Below are 15,864 nucleotides of genomic sequence, written 5' to 3'. Positions count from 1 at the left end.
TAGCAGAGTAAGACTTCAGATTAGTTCGGCATGTCCCGACCGGAAGTAAACAAAAGATCTAAGAATATTAGTAAGATGGCTGCTCCCGTGGTAGCTGAACTGGACGCTGCTTAGCAGTGAATTGCGTGTGTTGTCGCCGACTTTCATGTGCAGACATTACACGGGACTTACAATTGTGCTCATCATCGAACATTAGTTAAAGTCGCGTGTGAACTATTTGTGTTTCCCAGCCGCGTCGTCAAGTCTGAGGTATCTCTGCGGTACCGTTAAGTTTTTCATAGAAATTGTTAATTGATTGGTAAGTCTGACCGACCGGACAGCCAGTGGCTGCACAGTGTAACTAGTGCTTGACGCACGGCACCCTGCACCATCGGTTATAGTGCATCGATGCCTTGATACATGTATTAATATTCAACGAAGGACACGTTTTGGCCTTTGAAATATCAACTTTTGACTCTCCAAATGTTAGGAAATACCATAGCTTGAATAGAAATCGCGTACGGTACGCAGCTCAACGACTGTGTTTGTGTACAACGTTTACACACCAAATCGTTTCTCACTTCGTTCGAATCATAAACCCCCGTTGTGTTTTGTTCACCTTTGTCAAATCACTGTATAAATTGTTCGACATCAAAACAGTTTTCGATTTATCATCTTGTCGCAGTTACAACAAGAACCGAGGGAAACAGTCGCTGCCCTCCCCAGGCCGAGCGACTGCTAGTGCTACTGTTTTACCTCCAGTTCCAAGCGCAAGCACGAGTTGGCAAACATCGCCTCGTGAAATATGTGTTGAACCACTGCAGCAAGAAATTTCGTTCACATCATCAGTTCAATCTGGTCATGGGTAAGAAATCATTTTATCCTGTTGTGTAACCTTTCTGTATAAATCGTCCGAACTATGGATATATCTTTGCTTATTGACTCAGAAAATACTTGTCAGTAGTAGGAAGCGGCGATTTAAGATTTGTATTCAACATGTAACTACCAATCCTTTCAAGCAAAGTAAAAATTCCCATTTGCTTTACAAGTGTAGCTGTCTTGATCCGCAATATAAACATGTTGGTCAAGTAACCCTGTTCTATTTATCAATGGACACTCAAGCCTCATGATTGCATTACAATATAATCTAAAATAGCGTTATTTCAATGTGTCTTTTCAAAGGAAACTTCTCTCCAAACAGCCTACGAGTTCAACGCCAACTGCAGGGCAGCAACATACTGTTAAAATATCTGAGATGTCAGAGATGTCGTCAATTGTGTCAACTGATCAAGGGTAAGATTGATTAATAAAATAAATAAATAAATAATTAATTAATTAAATTATAAATATTCATTTGATATTATTATTAATCATTCATTAATTATTATTATTGATCATTTATCTATTGAGGGCCCTACCTACAAATTTGCTATTTGCAAGCCTTGTACCTCTGGTTGTGTTCACCCTCTGGTCCATGACTGACTGAAAAAGTGTTGACAAGACAGTGTGACAATTTAATGGTCATAGAGCCAGTGGTAAAAGCCTTTATGACTGGACAAATTTATATACTGATTTTATATTTACTTATTGTTGCCGATGTGATTACTGAGTAATTTATAGCATGGTCACTCAACAACAGTGAGTATACTTGGCAACACTATAGCTTTATAAAAACCACAATATTTTGTTGTTTGAATAATACAGTACCTTGCTGTAAAAGTATTTCATTTTGACTGAGTAGCATTATACAGGTTTGGGAACCTTCTAGTCTGCTAGTATAAAAGATCCCCTAGGCTACAACCATGCTACAACTCTGGGTATTATAATTCTGGTTTCAAGTTTTTATTTGCAAAGCAAACAAACCTGTTTTAAAATTGTGTTAATTTTTAAAACTTTTTTCAGTGATCATCCAATGTCAGGAGTAGAAGAACTATCTGCATTGTCTGGCCCAACCAAACAACAAGATGTAACAAGGTATGTAAAAACTTTCTGTATTGTGTTGTCAACATTAAAAGCACTTTTTAGCTCACATTTGGTATACCAATGTGAGGTTATCATATAAGCTGAATCAGTTCATTTGCATCCGATTTGCATGTCTGTATGTATGTATATATGTATGTATGTTTTTTATTAGCTCATATTTGGTAGGTATATAAATACCAAAAAGAGCTTATATGGTGAGTTGGTGGCGTCTATATGTCTGTATGTATGTATGTGCGAATGTATGTCCATCACATACAAAAGCTCCCAAACTACCGCACCTACCATCACAGTATTTGGTATACAGGTAGACCCAGGGGTTGAGATGTGAAGTTGTTCAAATGAACATGTCAGTGTCAAAAATATGCAAATGAGGTAAGAAAAAGGGGAAATCCTGCAAATGTGTGGGAGTGGTGGCATTAACTGAAACAGCTCACACATCAGAGTTTTAGATTCTGTAATCTCTAACCTATTTTTATGCAGTGTACCTATTATGTGTAGGAGTGGTAACAGTGACTGAAAAAGGCTACTCCACTGACCTTGAGTCATTTCCTGTCATTGTTCATGAACTAATACATATTGGCAGACCTGCTGAAACCATGAAGGACTCTGTTGAAACATTCCTGTGCTAAGCCTGTTCCTAAAGTTGACCTCCAGTACCTAAAATTTCAGACCTTATTTACTTTTGTCATTCTTGTTTTTCTGGTTTAATATTTCTTGAATGGACCAATTCAAACCAAATATGAGCACACTCTCCTTGATGGTATTTTTTTGACATCTGACTGATACGTTTACTATGGTATCATAACAATAATATTGTTTGTTTTATAGTGAGAGAACTAGAGGAAGAAAGAGCACGATGTCTGAATCATTTGTAGATCCATTTGAGTAAGTATATATTTGAATTTTTTTCACATTGATCATACTAGATTTTATCCCCAACAAAGACAAACAGTATGTATTATTTGTAATTGGTGTCATTTGAAGATTAGTCAATATGCTGTGAGACAGCTCTATTATTTACATTGTACCAAGAAACAAGTTTCTTTGAGTGAAGTGATTTTTTATAGTTGACGGAGTTTATGCCCTGTGAGCTGTTGGTGTCTTTAACCAGGTTGGTATTCTTTTCCCCTGACTTGTCCTAGCGATGGGCAAGTGATTTTAACACTGACATTGTAAGTGTGCATGAGCATGTACTGAGGATTTGGACAAGTGATATCTAAAACATTTGCTCAGCCCCTCATTGCATCATAATATTGAAATGGAACAAAGGTAATATGTGATAATGATAAACCACATTTAGTTCTACCATTCATTTACTGTTAATTTTATTATGTACAGGCTGTAAAAATTGTACAATATAATTTACTACAATGTAGAGGTAGATGTAGCTCCAGTGTCACTAACATTTGGGCATTTTCCAGTATTTTTTGTTTTGCGTGTCAACTCCAAATTTCCATTCTATACTGCATAGCATAATGGAATACGCAGTATTTGTAATCCCAACACAGTCTGTATTTTAGCAGTTTGCTATTGTTATTGTTTATAGATGAATTCAAATCTCAACTTTAATTCAATTTTCACCAACAGTATTGCTGATTGTACATGTAAAGACTGTGTTGAGAAACTTGGCAATTCATCACACTGTAGGGAGTACAATGGGAATATAGACTTTATACAAGGAACAAAATTTTGAACAAATATCTATAATTTAGTGTTACTGGGACTTGAAAATTTTAGCATGAAGTTTATTTTCTTTGCTTTCCTATTCATGTTTTCATCCATATATATCTTATCATAATCCCCAGTGTGACTATAGATATAACAGGAGACTTGGATTGGGGTGGTGACAGAGGTGCTGAATATAGTGACGATGAAGAAGAGGAGGACCCGGACTATGAACCAAGCATAGATTTAACCATACAGTGAGTATTGTCATCTTCAGAAGTCTCATTTTCACACTATGGTTTGTGTTGGTGTGTGTGCATATACGATATGTTTGCGGATACAAAATCTCATGGTGTCAGGTGTCCCTGATATAATCTCACATGGGCTCACTCGTTGGACAAAAGTAACATATTGTAATTTGGTGTTTACTTATGGAACTTAAATATCTTGGCATCAACCTACTGAGTATATCATGCATTATTCAGTCTCTAAAATTCAATACAGAATAACCAGGGCTTTGCTAGAGTTGAAAAGGTGCTAATGCTATATTATTAGCCCCCCAAAAATGAATTGTTTGGTTCAGGCAACCTAACCTACCCTAATTTATATCCACCAACCCTAAACAGTTTAGAGCTAAATAACAGTGGAACTATGTGAAAATCAGGATTTACATGAAAAGTAGCATGAGAAAGAAAGAATTTCACAAATCTAGAGAGTGAAAGGTGTTACGATGACATCATTGCCATACTTGGTGTTATGAAATAGCTGATCAAAGCTTAGTAATATTTTGACACCTTCAAAACCTGCAACAGAAATTTTTAAAAATCAGAACAATAACCAAAATTCCTTGACTAACTACCCTCTTTTTGAAATGCATGTTATCGGAGCTACACAATTTTTTTCCCTTTGGCCTTAAACTAAATTTTACAGACCCCGGGGAATTGACTTGGAAGACCTGGCATCTGATAACTCAGAGATTGAGGATGACAGTGATGATGACCAGGAGGACACTGAAGATACAGACCATCAAGAAGAAACAATATTTCCTGGTATTGTGAGAATTGAAATGGGCACAGATGTTGACAGCCTCCTTCAGGAAAAGTTTTATCTGATAACACTTCAGCAACTACTCTTGTTAGCCAAAACAACAATACCTTCCACCTGTAATTATGGAAAGTGCAGTGAAACCTTGACAATTTCAACTGAGTCTGTTGGGTCAGCTCTATATTTATCTTGGGTATGTGTACATTTTATATGTTAATATTGCTATTGTCCAATACATGCATGAGGTTCTAAGCTCACAAATTCCTTACAAAATGTAGTTGAATAGTTACAGTACCTTTATAACCATCATCTGTGGATTTATACAGATAAGTAGTCTTTAGTTGTCCATAATAGTACAAAAGACGTCATATTAATATAATGTGTGATATATTTTTTTAGGTTTGCCCATCTGGCCACATAGCATATAAGTGGTGTTCTCAACCTCTCCTGAACAGACGACTACATAGTGGAGATTTACTGACATCAGCTGCTATACTCATGTCAGGCAACAGCTACAGTAAAACAGCATTGTTTGCCAGAATGCTTAACCTGAAAATTGTCAGTTCCAGTACTTATTTGAAGATTCAGAGGCATTACCTGGTGCCAAGTGTTGATCAATACTGGGAGACTCATCAGCAGGAAATTGTAAGGAAACATGCAGAAAAAGAACTTGTGATAATAGGTAAGTACCATGCTTTTAGGTAACTAAATCATTGCACCAAACATGTTAGAGAATCTCCCATTTCAATTACTGTATCTGTATGTATCAGCATTGGTTCATAAGGTTGTTGTGACATTGTTAGAAAATCTCATTCCTGCGATGTACAGTGTGTATGACACCCATTGAAACACATTATTATCTCAAAGTCAGGCCATTTCCATTTTTACAGTATAGACATGTAATATACTATTTAACCCCAAAGTAGATACATGTGCACTTCTTTCTTTACATAAGGTATTGTCTTTAATGCCAAATAGGAATCAGTTGGCAGAATGTTTCTATACATGTGGTATACTCAGTAGTGTTGAAAACCATGATACTCAAATATGTGTTTCCTTACATTTTGAAAGGTGATGGTAGGATGGACTCGCCAGGATTTTGTGCCCAATATTGTTCTTATACTTTTATGGAGTATGAGTCGAAAGATATACTTGATATCATCACAATTGATAAAAGACAGACAGACAGAAAATCAACAATAATGGAGAAGGTGGCGTTTCAACAGTCCTTGGATCATCTGTTGGACCAAGGAGCTACAGTGAAGGAAGTGGCAACAGATTCCCACCCACAGATTACATCTTTGATGAGTAAGTTTAAAACTCAACTAACTGTAACTTGAAAGCAGTTTCTTTTTTGACTCCTTACAGCATGATGCAGGTTGAACATTAGCTTCATAACACAACCTTTTTGTTTTGTAAAATGTTTTTGACTCTCTTGTTATTCCATGTATATATAGAGAAAGTACATGCCACTTGTTTGGCACATCACATAAATCTCTGTGTTTGTCATATTTTTATAGAAACAAGGTATGGCAACATCAAACATTCCCTTGACGTGTGGCATGCTGCCAAAAATCTGGGAAAGAAGATAACCACGGTGAGTGAATTAGATTGATTACAGTACAGCCATGCTTGCTACATACTTGTAGAAAATGCCGTTTGTTTTCGAAGTTGAATTATTTTGCTAGAACTATGAGGTCTGCTGTCATAATACACAGCTTACGTGATAGGCTAATTGACCTATATACATATGACATACAATTAATCTTCTGCAGCAGTTTTACAAGTTGACAGATTTGTCTGACAGTGTTATTCAGATTCCAAGGGATATACGCTTGTTCAAAATAATGCCTAACTTTGATATTTGGGATTTATGTCAAAAACAAAAGAAGTTATAATGCTTTCTATAACAAATTGCTTTAGAAGATATGTCTATGACCTGCTCATTAAAATATAACACTCATTGGCTTTTCTTCCATTGATTTATTAGTTGCTGTGAAGCTCCATGTTTTTCCCTTTTTTCAGGCTGGTCAGCAGAAAGATTGCAGAGCTCTTCTTCAGTGGAGCAGACACATTGCCACTCATTTTTGGTACTGCTGTGGCAAGGCTACTTCTTGTGATGAGTTTAAGGTAAGTTACCTGTCATTTGCTGTATAAATGGCTTCCCAAGGAAATACACTGGAGAAATTGGAAATTTCTATGACTGTTTTTGAAGATAAAACATGACAAGATCAACTTATCACTAATGCAATAATTCTACCTACTGTACACAGTGCTACAGCTGTGAATCTCACAAGTCAACTGATGATGGTATCCTGCATTGTATTGATAAATATACTACAAGTTGCAAGATAATCTGCTGCATTCAGCAATAGTGAGATTTTGGTTTACAGAACTATTTCACTGGAAAGAAATTATTATTCAAGGCCAAATGCTTTAAAATTTAGAGAAACATTCAACTGGTCATAGTCTTTTGACATGGTTTCTTACACACACATTGAACTGTTGGTTATCAGAGCTGTATCCCAACACATGTATTCAAGAAAGCCAAAACAAAGTACCAGTAGCAAGCCAAGCTGTTTTTATGTTATTTACAGGGACTTTGGTGTGGTGTTATTCACCATGTGGTAAATGAGCATTCATGGGTACTGCCCTACTGTCAAGGGGTCAGTGAATGTGATCATGGCCCACTGGCACAAACCGCAGACAGGGACAGAGAGTGGCTCCAAAAAGGCAGTCCAGCACACAATGCCCTGGTCAAAATAGTTATGAATAAACAGTTCCTCAACAAAGTGGAATACTTGATTAACTTTAGGTAAAGAGTCAAGTAATTTTATATGTCATTCTTATGAAGTCATGATAAATGATGTTTATATTGGCTGTTTGTCCATGTGTTGTAGTGTTTCCCAGACATGATTTGGCCAATATTAACTTCAGTCACATCCATTTTACATGACTATTATATTTTATCCTTTTTATTTTGTCACCAATTTGGCCAAAAAGTGGCCGCTGATCATGTAAAAAACTTGCTAACCAGCTGTGCTTGTTTGTGAACATTGTTCAATTTTTTCAGGCATACCGCAGAACTTGAATCCTTCCAACAGAATATTTTAATGTATTCGGGAAAGAGGTTTGCCTACACACCACCAGTGTACAGAGCGAGGAATAGGCTGGCTGCCATTGACCACAATGTTCACAATGGTAGGCCAATCAAGAAGAACAAGAAGGGTGAAGTCGTGTAAGTTAATATTTTTCTTACTGATGGGGGTTTTACTTTATGCATGAGAACACTTTAGATTGCTTCAGTTTGCGTGCTTGATGTTGTTTGATCATTGTATTTGTTATTGTAACATCCTGGTATTTTCTTTTTTCAAAAATTGCCTTCATAAAAAAGACCTAAACAGACTGTATCATGTTGTATAATCCCTGTATTCAGTGTTGAATTGGTCTTTTAACTTACTTGTCAACATGTCCTTTGAACTTTGCTGTTGAAATGGAAATACCACATACCTCTGAAATCACATCATTTGGGGTCATGTTAGGTCATTAGTCAGTTTTATCACATTTCTAACATCATATGTGTTCATGTTTCGACCAAGTCTGTCGTTTTGTCAGATGGAAAAATCAGTAGTTCCTATTTATTGTATCTTGTTTTTATGAGGTAAAGTAGCTATTGTCACATTTCCAAGCAAATTTGAATGACCCATAATATAAAATTATACTTTATGCAGGTTTCATAGGCAATTTCACAAAAAAAGCAACAGATGGAGTGTGTATGGAGAAAAAGTGGCGAAAACCTACGAACATGTTACTGACATCAAAAGGATAGTACTTGACAGACGTTTACAAGATCATCAGGGAATGCAGAAAAGTAGACCACTGGAAGCAACAGATCCACGAAGGATATCTAGGCACCTGGCAGCCATTCCTCCACCACCAACTGCGACAATTGTCCAAGATACTATATCCAGACGCCAGTAGTCATCTGTGTGTTGAAGTACCTGATTAGATATCATGTGCATATTACGTGTTGTGTCTTTCCCTAGTACTAACAAGGGTCAGTCGATTGTGAACGGACTTAGTCATTTGGTCATGGTGACAAGCATAAAACTGATAATGCCAGATGTTTAGATTGTTCAGCCTGTGCTTCGATTTCCATCATTCAGTTCTGTTCACATTTACAAGTGATTTTGTTATAATTCCTGTCATTTTCAGGTTTTGCAATATACGGTGCAATGTTGTGAATTGAATGGTGCAGTGATCTCCCCAGGATTTTCTGATAGAGTGGTGGCTAATTTGCATAACAATAAATGTAATTGTTATGGTAATGAGTTTCTATTGTTTACCAAAAATATAGAGTGGCGGCACCACTCTATAATAGCTCTGGGGAGACCACTGTTGTGAATTGAATGGTGTCTTCAGTATGCTGTAGCTGCCCAAGTTGTGATGTACAGAAAGTACTCTATATGGATACATTTATACTTACCATTTTCCCTTTTAGTAGAGATGTAAACTTTCATAAAAAAACATAACAATTGTGTACATTTTAAAACGTAATCTTTTATTCAACAAACATCATAACTGTTTTCAATCTCAAAAAAAGCTTCCACCTTTTTTACAGTAAATGAGACAGTAAGCTTGCAAAACAGTAAGCATGCAAGATAAAACATTCAAAATAAGAAAACTATTCATGTAAAATGAGTTAAGGTAAATCCCTTTCAGGTCGAACTCCCATATTCATAGGATGAATTCGGATACTTCACTAGGAACTCAGGCAGGAAATAAATAAAAAAAATAAGGACAATGATTGCACTGAATGTCTTGTCACATTGAGGAATGTCTGTCCCCAGGACTTGCAAAAACCTGGTTATTGGACGAGTGTCTCTGTAAATACATGACATGTATGGATTGCAAATAAACGTGTACAACAATCAGTGTAAATGTAAAACTTTACGTAAAAACTTCACATCAGTTGCTCCGTGGACATGAAGATAGCCGTTGATGAGTTTGATGGAAGCAGCCATTCAAATTTGTAAATGAAATGGGAAATATGGCACACCAATACATATCACCATGAAAGGGTGATACAGTTGTTTGGCCAAAGCCAACTGTACTCCACAACTACTTGACACACAACAGTTAAAATGGACGGTAAACATGATATGTTGAGGTCAAAAAATTAGCACAGTTCATGAGACTTCCCTCTGGTATATATACATACACCACACAGTTACACCACACAGTATGGTGTACAATAAATTTCCCACAATTCGGTTTGATTTGTACACACAGCATTAAAATTTTTTTAACTTTTTCAGTTCTGCCTGAAAGCAATAATGCAAACCCTCATATAATTGATTAATTATATCAGATAAAAGTATGTTTAGATATTCAGTATAAATTTCAAATAAACCATAAACAATCATAAAAGTCACATTCTGCAGGTACTACAAATGCCATACTTTTGCTGAGCAAGTTATGACAAACTGAAGATGTCATTCTCTAAGAAAGAAAAGTCAGCATGTAAATTTCTTTTGTCTTTCTGTTGGAGGGGAAACCAATATCCTTTTGTTTCATGAACTGGTGAAATTTGTCTTCCTACTATCCATCACTTATGGCTGAGGACACAATCAGTGGAAATTTACGAAAATGCTATTTCCTCTCTCAATCAAGCATAATTTTCAGAGTCATTTAAAATAGCAATTTAGAAGAATGGTGTCCTTAAAAGTACGTTTTCAGAATTAAAGTAACTAGTCTGTGAATTTGTGTACACATGGGAGACTGGGTAGATTTCGCTGAGGAATCTCCGAGCTTATAAATCATGATTAATTTTGGAAAATCTCAAGTACTGTGCCAAATGGGAGCTAATCAAGCTGCTGTGTTTGGGTTAAATCAGCTATATATGAGCTATATGTCTTTTCACAATTATGCATCATTTTACAAGTGGTATAGCCACAAACTGATTACGTCAAATCACTGTATACACAAAACACAGACGCCTTGAAAGTTGAGGCACTGTGTATTGTGTATGCTGATTTTGACGTCATCAGTTTGTGGCTATACCACTTGTAAAATGATGCGTGCAATTCCCTTTATGCAAAACGTGTTGGAATGAACCCTGTATATTGACCAAACTGATCAGGATATTTATCTCTTATTGCCCAAACACAGCAGCCTGGTATCACTCTACGGTTTCCTGCACCAAGTTTCCCATGCTGCCACAAAATAAATTGCTGGTATGCAGCATGCCAGTTGCACTTGTGGTAGTCATCAAAGTCATTGGTGGCCATCATATCCATCCGATAGGCTCTAGCAACTGCAAGGACTCCTTCATCAAGGCAGATAACTCTGAAATCCTGAAAAAATATGATATTTGTTTCAATATGTCTTGTCTTTGTGTAAATTCTCATTGATCTCTACTTCCTCTCCCAAAGTTCTGAGTTTGGTACTAGTTTGCTTGTCTCAAAAAAAAAATTCGAAGAACAGTAACACTGTAGTGCTGATCTTCTGAGAGACTATCTTCTTTGAAATACCAATAATAGGATTTTTTTGTTCACATGTGACAGTCTCGTCTTACGTTTTAGTTTCTTTCATTACTTCCGCTGTGACCATGTCAGTGCATTCTTGACACTCAAGAGCATTACGTGTCCAAAAGTGATTACATAAATAAAGTGCCCAGCACACATGGCTTTCCATCTCACTTAGTTGGTATTCATCACATTTAGAACAATTATTACAAATGCATCAAGACTGTTTACCAGGTCTGATCTAAAAGCAAAGGATGACTTGCAGAAACATTACACTCTAAAAGGAATTGTGTGAAAACGTAAAATTGCTAAATATTATGTTTTCACATGTGGAGACTATTAACCGTGTGATCAAAATATCTCCAAAATGTCAATGTTTTCCTTATTTCTGTATATGCATATGGTAATGTTTTCTAGCCAAAAAGTTCTCTAACATCGGAGAGTGTACCCAATATTTTCAAAGTTCAGTCCAGCTGTTTAATACCTGATGATCTTCATACAATGTACTCTATTGAAAATTCTCAAGAGGAAAAGGTTGATTGGATTTATTGCCTTGAATTGACAATTCAGTCCACAAAAGATCATGAGTAGTGACAATTTGGTTAAAGCAGTAATACCCTAATGTGCTGTATGATGATTTTCTTAGAAAAGTTTCATAGCAAATTTCTGCTTGTTTGCATTCAGTTCACAAACATACTTATTAGTTTTTGCCGTTCAGTTTTACGGCCGGGGGGGGGGGGGGGGGGGGGGGGGGGGGGCGGCCGGCAAAATCCAGGGGGGGGGTCATCAAAATTTTGGAATCCGCAAAGGGGGGGTCATCGCTTTTTCACTGGTAGGAAAGGGGGGGTCACCACATTTTCAAAAACATAATACCAACAATAAAGTTCACTTTATGCCATTGCCATGATCGACCCTCTTTACCGGCGGGCCGCCTTCGGCGGCCCACTACAATAAATATACATTATGTATTACCCATGACCCTCTTAACAGGCAGACGCCTTTGGCGGCCCACTCCAATTAGGTTTACTTCATGCAATGGCCATGATCGACCCTCTTTACCGGCGGGCCGCCTGCGGCGGCCCACTCCAATAAATTGACTTTATGTAATACCCCACGGCAATCTTAATGGTCGTGCACCTTCAGCGGCCCTGTCCAGTAAAGTCTACTTTATGCAATAGCCATGATCGACCCTCTTTACCGCGGGCCACCTTTGGTGGCCCACTAGAATAAAGTTTACTTTATGTAATGGCCCATGACCCTCTTAACCGGAGGGCTGCCTTTGGCGAACCACTCCAATAAAGTTCACTTTATACAATGTCCATGGACAAGAGTTGTCTATGGAAATGAAGTTAAAAATTGCCTTACAGTCGTCCTAATTAACAGACGTTTCAATGGATGTGGCTGAGAAGTTTGTGCACTGGCATCTCTGCTACACGAATAAAGTGCGCGGCGTACCGGAGTTCAAATCCAAACCATGCGGATAAATTTGACATATGGGTTTTAGTTATTTTTAAGCGGGGGGGGGGGGGGGGGGGGGGGGGGGGGGGTCATCAATTTTTTTCGTCTGACAAAGGGGGGGTCATCTTTTTTTCACGAAAAATGCAGGGGGGGGTCTATATTTTTTGAACACCGCGACAAGATTTTGCCGCCCCCCCCAGCCGTAAAAACTGAACGCTCCCTTACTGGTAATCTGGAGATACAGAACTCAGGCATCTTCCCACAACATTTTCTCTCAGCAAGGGTTGGCATCTGCCGACAGTTTTGACAGACACACCAATCTTGACTGCTTTGTGAAGGTCCAGGATGGTATCCTCCAGCCTGTTCAGATGGGACTGCCAAGTCAAATATTAAACTTATGTCCCTCTCAACCACCTGCAACAGCAGATCATGCATCTGTTCTGGTGTCATTTTCTGCAGCATCTCCTGAAAATAAAGATGATATTATTGTGATGGCTATTTGCTGATGTCAGTCTCTATGCCCCATTATCACGGTGTGTATACAAAGCAAAAATTTTACTTACACGAAGAATATTTTTCCTTTGCTGCACATCTCTCAATGCCTCGTCTGCTCTTGTCCCAAGCCTTCCACCTCTGCTAGCACCTCTTCCTCTGCCCCGACCTCTGCGTCCCTGTCCTCTCCCTCTGCCACTCCCCCTACCCCTCTGCCTCCCTCTTCTTGCTTGGGATTTAGTAATTACAGAACTATCAGTAGAATCGGTCGGTGATGTCTGAAAATGAATGAATCAAAAATTATTACAAAGTAGATTCAAATGTAATATACTGCACTATAGCCATAGTCACTGATCAGTGTTGAGTTTTTCTTTGTTACAATATTCTCTTCTAAACAAAGCCGAGTAAATACTCAACACTTTATTTTAATTCTTGACCATAACATGGCAAGTAAAGTGTAGGTTAAACTCTTGGTGGAAATTTAAGATGTGTAAATTCAGATTATAAAAATATTGGAAGGAAAATGCTTTGGATGGATAACATATACATTGGACAATTTTCAAAGCCGTACGGCATAAAAGGGGACCACCTTTGCCATTTATGTTATATCCACTAAAAAGGTGTTGTTTACCCATCAAATTTCCAAGCCATTACACTTCAATCCAAATCCATGGCTAAAATACAAATCACAATAAAAACAGCTGTTTGTCCTCGTTTTGGTATCACCATAGCGACGTTATAATGCGCTTTTTCCATGCTCAAAGTTCATCACTTTGAATATAAAACTCTCTAAAACGAGTTGGCACAAGACAGTAGTACACATCGCACAGCCTTGTTGTACCTATCTTTCTACCTCCATCATGGTTGTAAAAATGCTACCGTATCACCATCACCAGGATTGCTAAACTCATGGAGCTAGCTGCTACCTCCATGCTAAACTCGTCCTCTCAAAAATGGAAGTAGGATCAGAGTCGTATGTCTCAGCAGTTCGGTTAGTGCTGACTAAAATACACGAACGGCATTGTTAAACTCAAGGTTATTGACAGAGCAATTCCGAATCTGTGTAAAAGTAAGTGGTCCGTATCAAAATGACTCGGAAATTGACAGTGTTCGGAAATAAGATCGATTGATTTGGTCACGGTGTGGAGGGACCGTGATTTGGTCGATGTTCAACCGCACGACTCGCTCAAGTCATAAAATACGCGAATACGTTCGTAATTACAAAATCCGAACGGCGTACAGCTAACTGACAACCATTTTGGGTAAATCCAGATTCAAAACCAATTACTAGTTCCGGAAAATCCATGTGAAACCACGACCACATCAAGAGTAGCGTACGCCATGGGCCGTTACCCGTAGGCATGACTGGACTGCGACCGGCGGCCGCCGGGCCGGGCCGGCAACAAACAAGCTCTCGTTCCTTGTCATTTGATCGTTTATGCCTAAAACTGTTGGAACATCCTCTTTGTTCAAATGAAATATCGAACTGGAGAATAATCAGCACTAAAAAACAAGGTTTGAGGAGGCAGAAAACACGTGAGTTTGTTTACAAAGTAGACATACATTACCTCATGTGTAGACTCCATTGTCGAGATGCGATCACGAAGTATCACACAGTAAGATCCCGCTCTCGTCCTCCGTGTGACGTTGCATTTGCAGCGTTCTTTGTCACATGACTGCTTTTGCGAAATGGCGGGAAATTTAAAATGCGGCGATATCGCGTGAATTTCCTTGCGTTCTGTGTTGTAAATGACTGTCCTAGTATGTTAGTTGAAGGGTATATCGCTTAATTGGAAGAATTCAACCAATATTAGAGACATTTGGGTGTTGTTTTAGGGTAAATAAAATGTTAAAAGTTACAGCTCACGGGCCTTTAAGCATTTAGAAAGGGTGGAACAGAGTTTGTTCTGAAAGTGTGTTCGACTCCTGCCGTCGGGAGGTCGATCAGTACGGTTACTGTTACCATGGAGTAATATTTATAGTTTTGGGTACGGTTTTACTATTTTATATGTAGACCCCGATATTTGACACAATATATACAGAAGTTGTTTGTTACATTATATGACTGTGTGTTGGTTCCTCATTTCGGCAGATCGTCCATGTAGCCGACACGAACACGAAGTGTGTGTTACCGGCTATCAAAAACTATGAAAAATAGTAAAGAATGAGCTACAAAATCACTATCAGTTTTAAGTTGCAGGTAGAATAAGTCTGTGCCTTTGTAAAAAATACTAAAAAAATAGTAGAAAGTGAAGAACCAGCTGAAAGTTAGTTGAGGAGACCTTGACCGCATATCATTTGCATCTCATTGTCGGCTACATGGACTGTGTGCCCTCATTTGGCAATTTTTCATGCCCCATGCTGTGTAGCCCTGCGTACAGGTGTGTGCACGTGTGTTCCCAGCATTATATGGCCTCTACCACAGCCCTGCAATGGTCTTTGAACAGACTTGAGGTCTCTGCGGCCTGGATCTGGACCGCAATGAAGACTAAACGGTCTTTTTGGCCGAAATTCTGCTCTATTGGGGCAAAATCCTTTCCCTGCCTACCTTTACCTCCTAACCAATCCCAGAAAAGATGCGATTGACTTCTCCTAACGTCCAAAACCGCTCATTTTCTGAAACATAACATACTCGACAAGTTGTTTACCCATGGCGATCCCCATTTTGAATCTCGCTGCAGAGACCCCAGTTATCTCCACAGACCGTTGCAGGGCA

The 15,864-nt window shown here is 38.3% G+C and overlaps 2 protein-coding genes across 4 annotated transcripts; one reads left to right on the top strand and one right to left on the bottom strand.

The window, feature by feature from the left end:
• Positions 1–344: 344 nt before the first annotated feature.
• LOC139139274 (uncharacterized) lies at positions 345–11,371 on the top strand. Of its 2 annotated transcripts, XM_070708123.1 has the most exons (13): positions 345–844; positions 1,162–1,272; positions 1,882–1,953; positions 2,791–2,847; positions 3,768–3,884; positions 4,558–4,864; positions 5,071–5,353; positions 5,743–5,979; positions 6,192–6,268; positions 6,697–6,801; positions 7,269–7,486; positions 7,745–7,909; positions 8,403–11,371. In XM_070708123.1, exons 2-13 carry the CDS (start codon positions 1,235–1,237, stop codon positions 8,650–8,652), a joined length of 1,926 nt encoding a protein of 641 aa, XP_070564224.1. In that variant the 5' UTR covers positions 345–844; positions 1,162–1,234; the 3' UTR covers positions 8,653–11,371. The 2 variants fall into 2 exon arrangements, 1 of the variants encoding a protein (XP_070564224.1); XR_011553765.1 differs by lacking the exon at positions 7,269–7,486 and having other exon boundaries at positions 346–844.
• On the bottom strand, positions 10,764–15,019 carry LOC139139275 (uncharacterized). Of its 2 annotated transcripts, none has more exons than XM_070708124.1 (4): positions 14,717–15,019; positions 13,220–13,426; positions 12,882–13,121; positions 10,764–11,027 (listed from the first exon to the last, which is right to left on the bottom strand). In XM_070708124.1, exons 1-4 carry the CDS (start codon positions 14,732–14,734, stop codon positions 10,764–10,766), a joined length of 729 nt encoding a protein of 242 aa, XP_070564225.1. In that variant the 5' UTR covers positions 14,735–15,019. The 2 variants fall into 2 exon arrangements, with proteins under 2 accessions (XP_070564225.1, XP_070564226.1); XM_070708125.1 differs by having other exon boundaries at positions 12,882–13,118.
• Between the last annotated feature and the right edge of the window lie 845 nt (positions 15,020–15,864).

Source organism: Ptychodera flava, chromosome 8 (assembly GCF_041260155.1).
Source record: "Ptychodera flava strain L36383 chromosome 8, AS_Pfla_20210202, whole genome shotgun sequence".
NCBI lineage: Eukaryota > Metazoa > Hemichordata > Enteropneusta > Ptychoderidae > Ptychodera > Ptychodera flava.
Note: the sequence above shows the minus strand (reverse complement) of the source record. Positions and strands in the feature narration are given on the sequence as shown.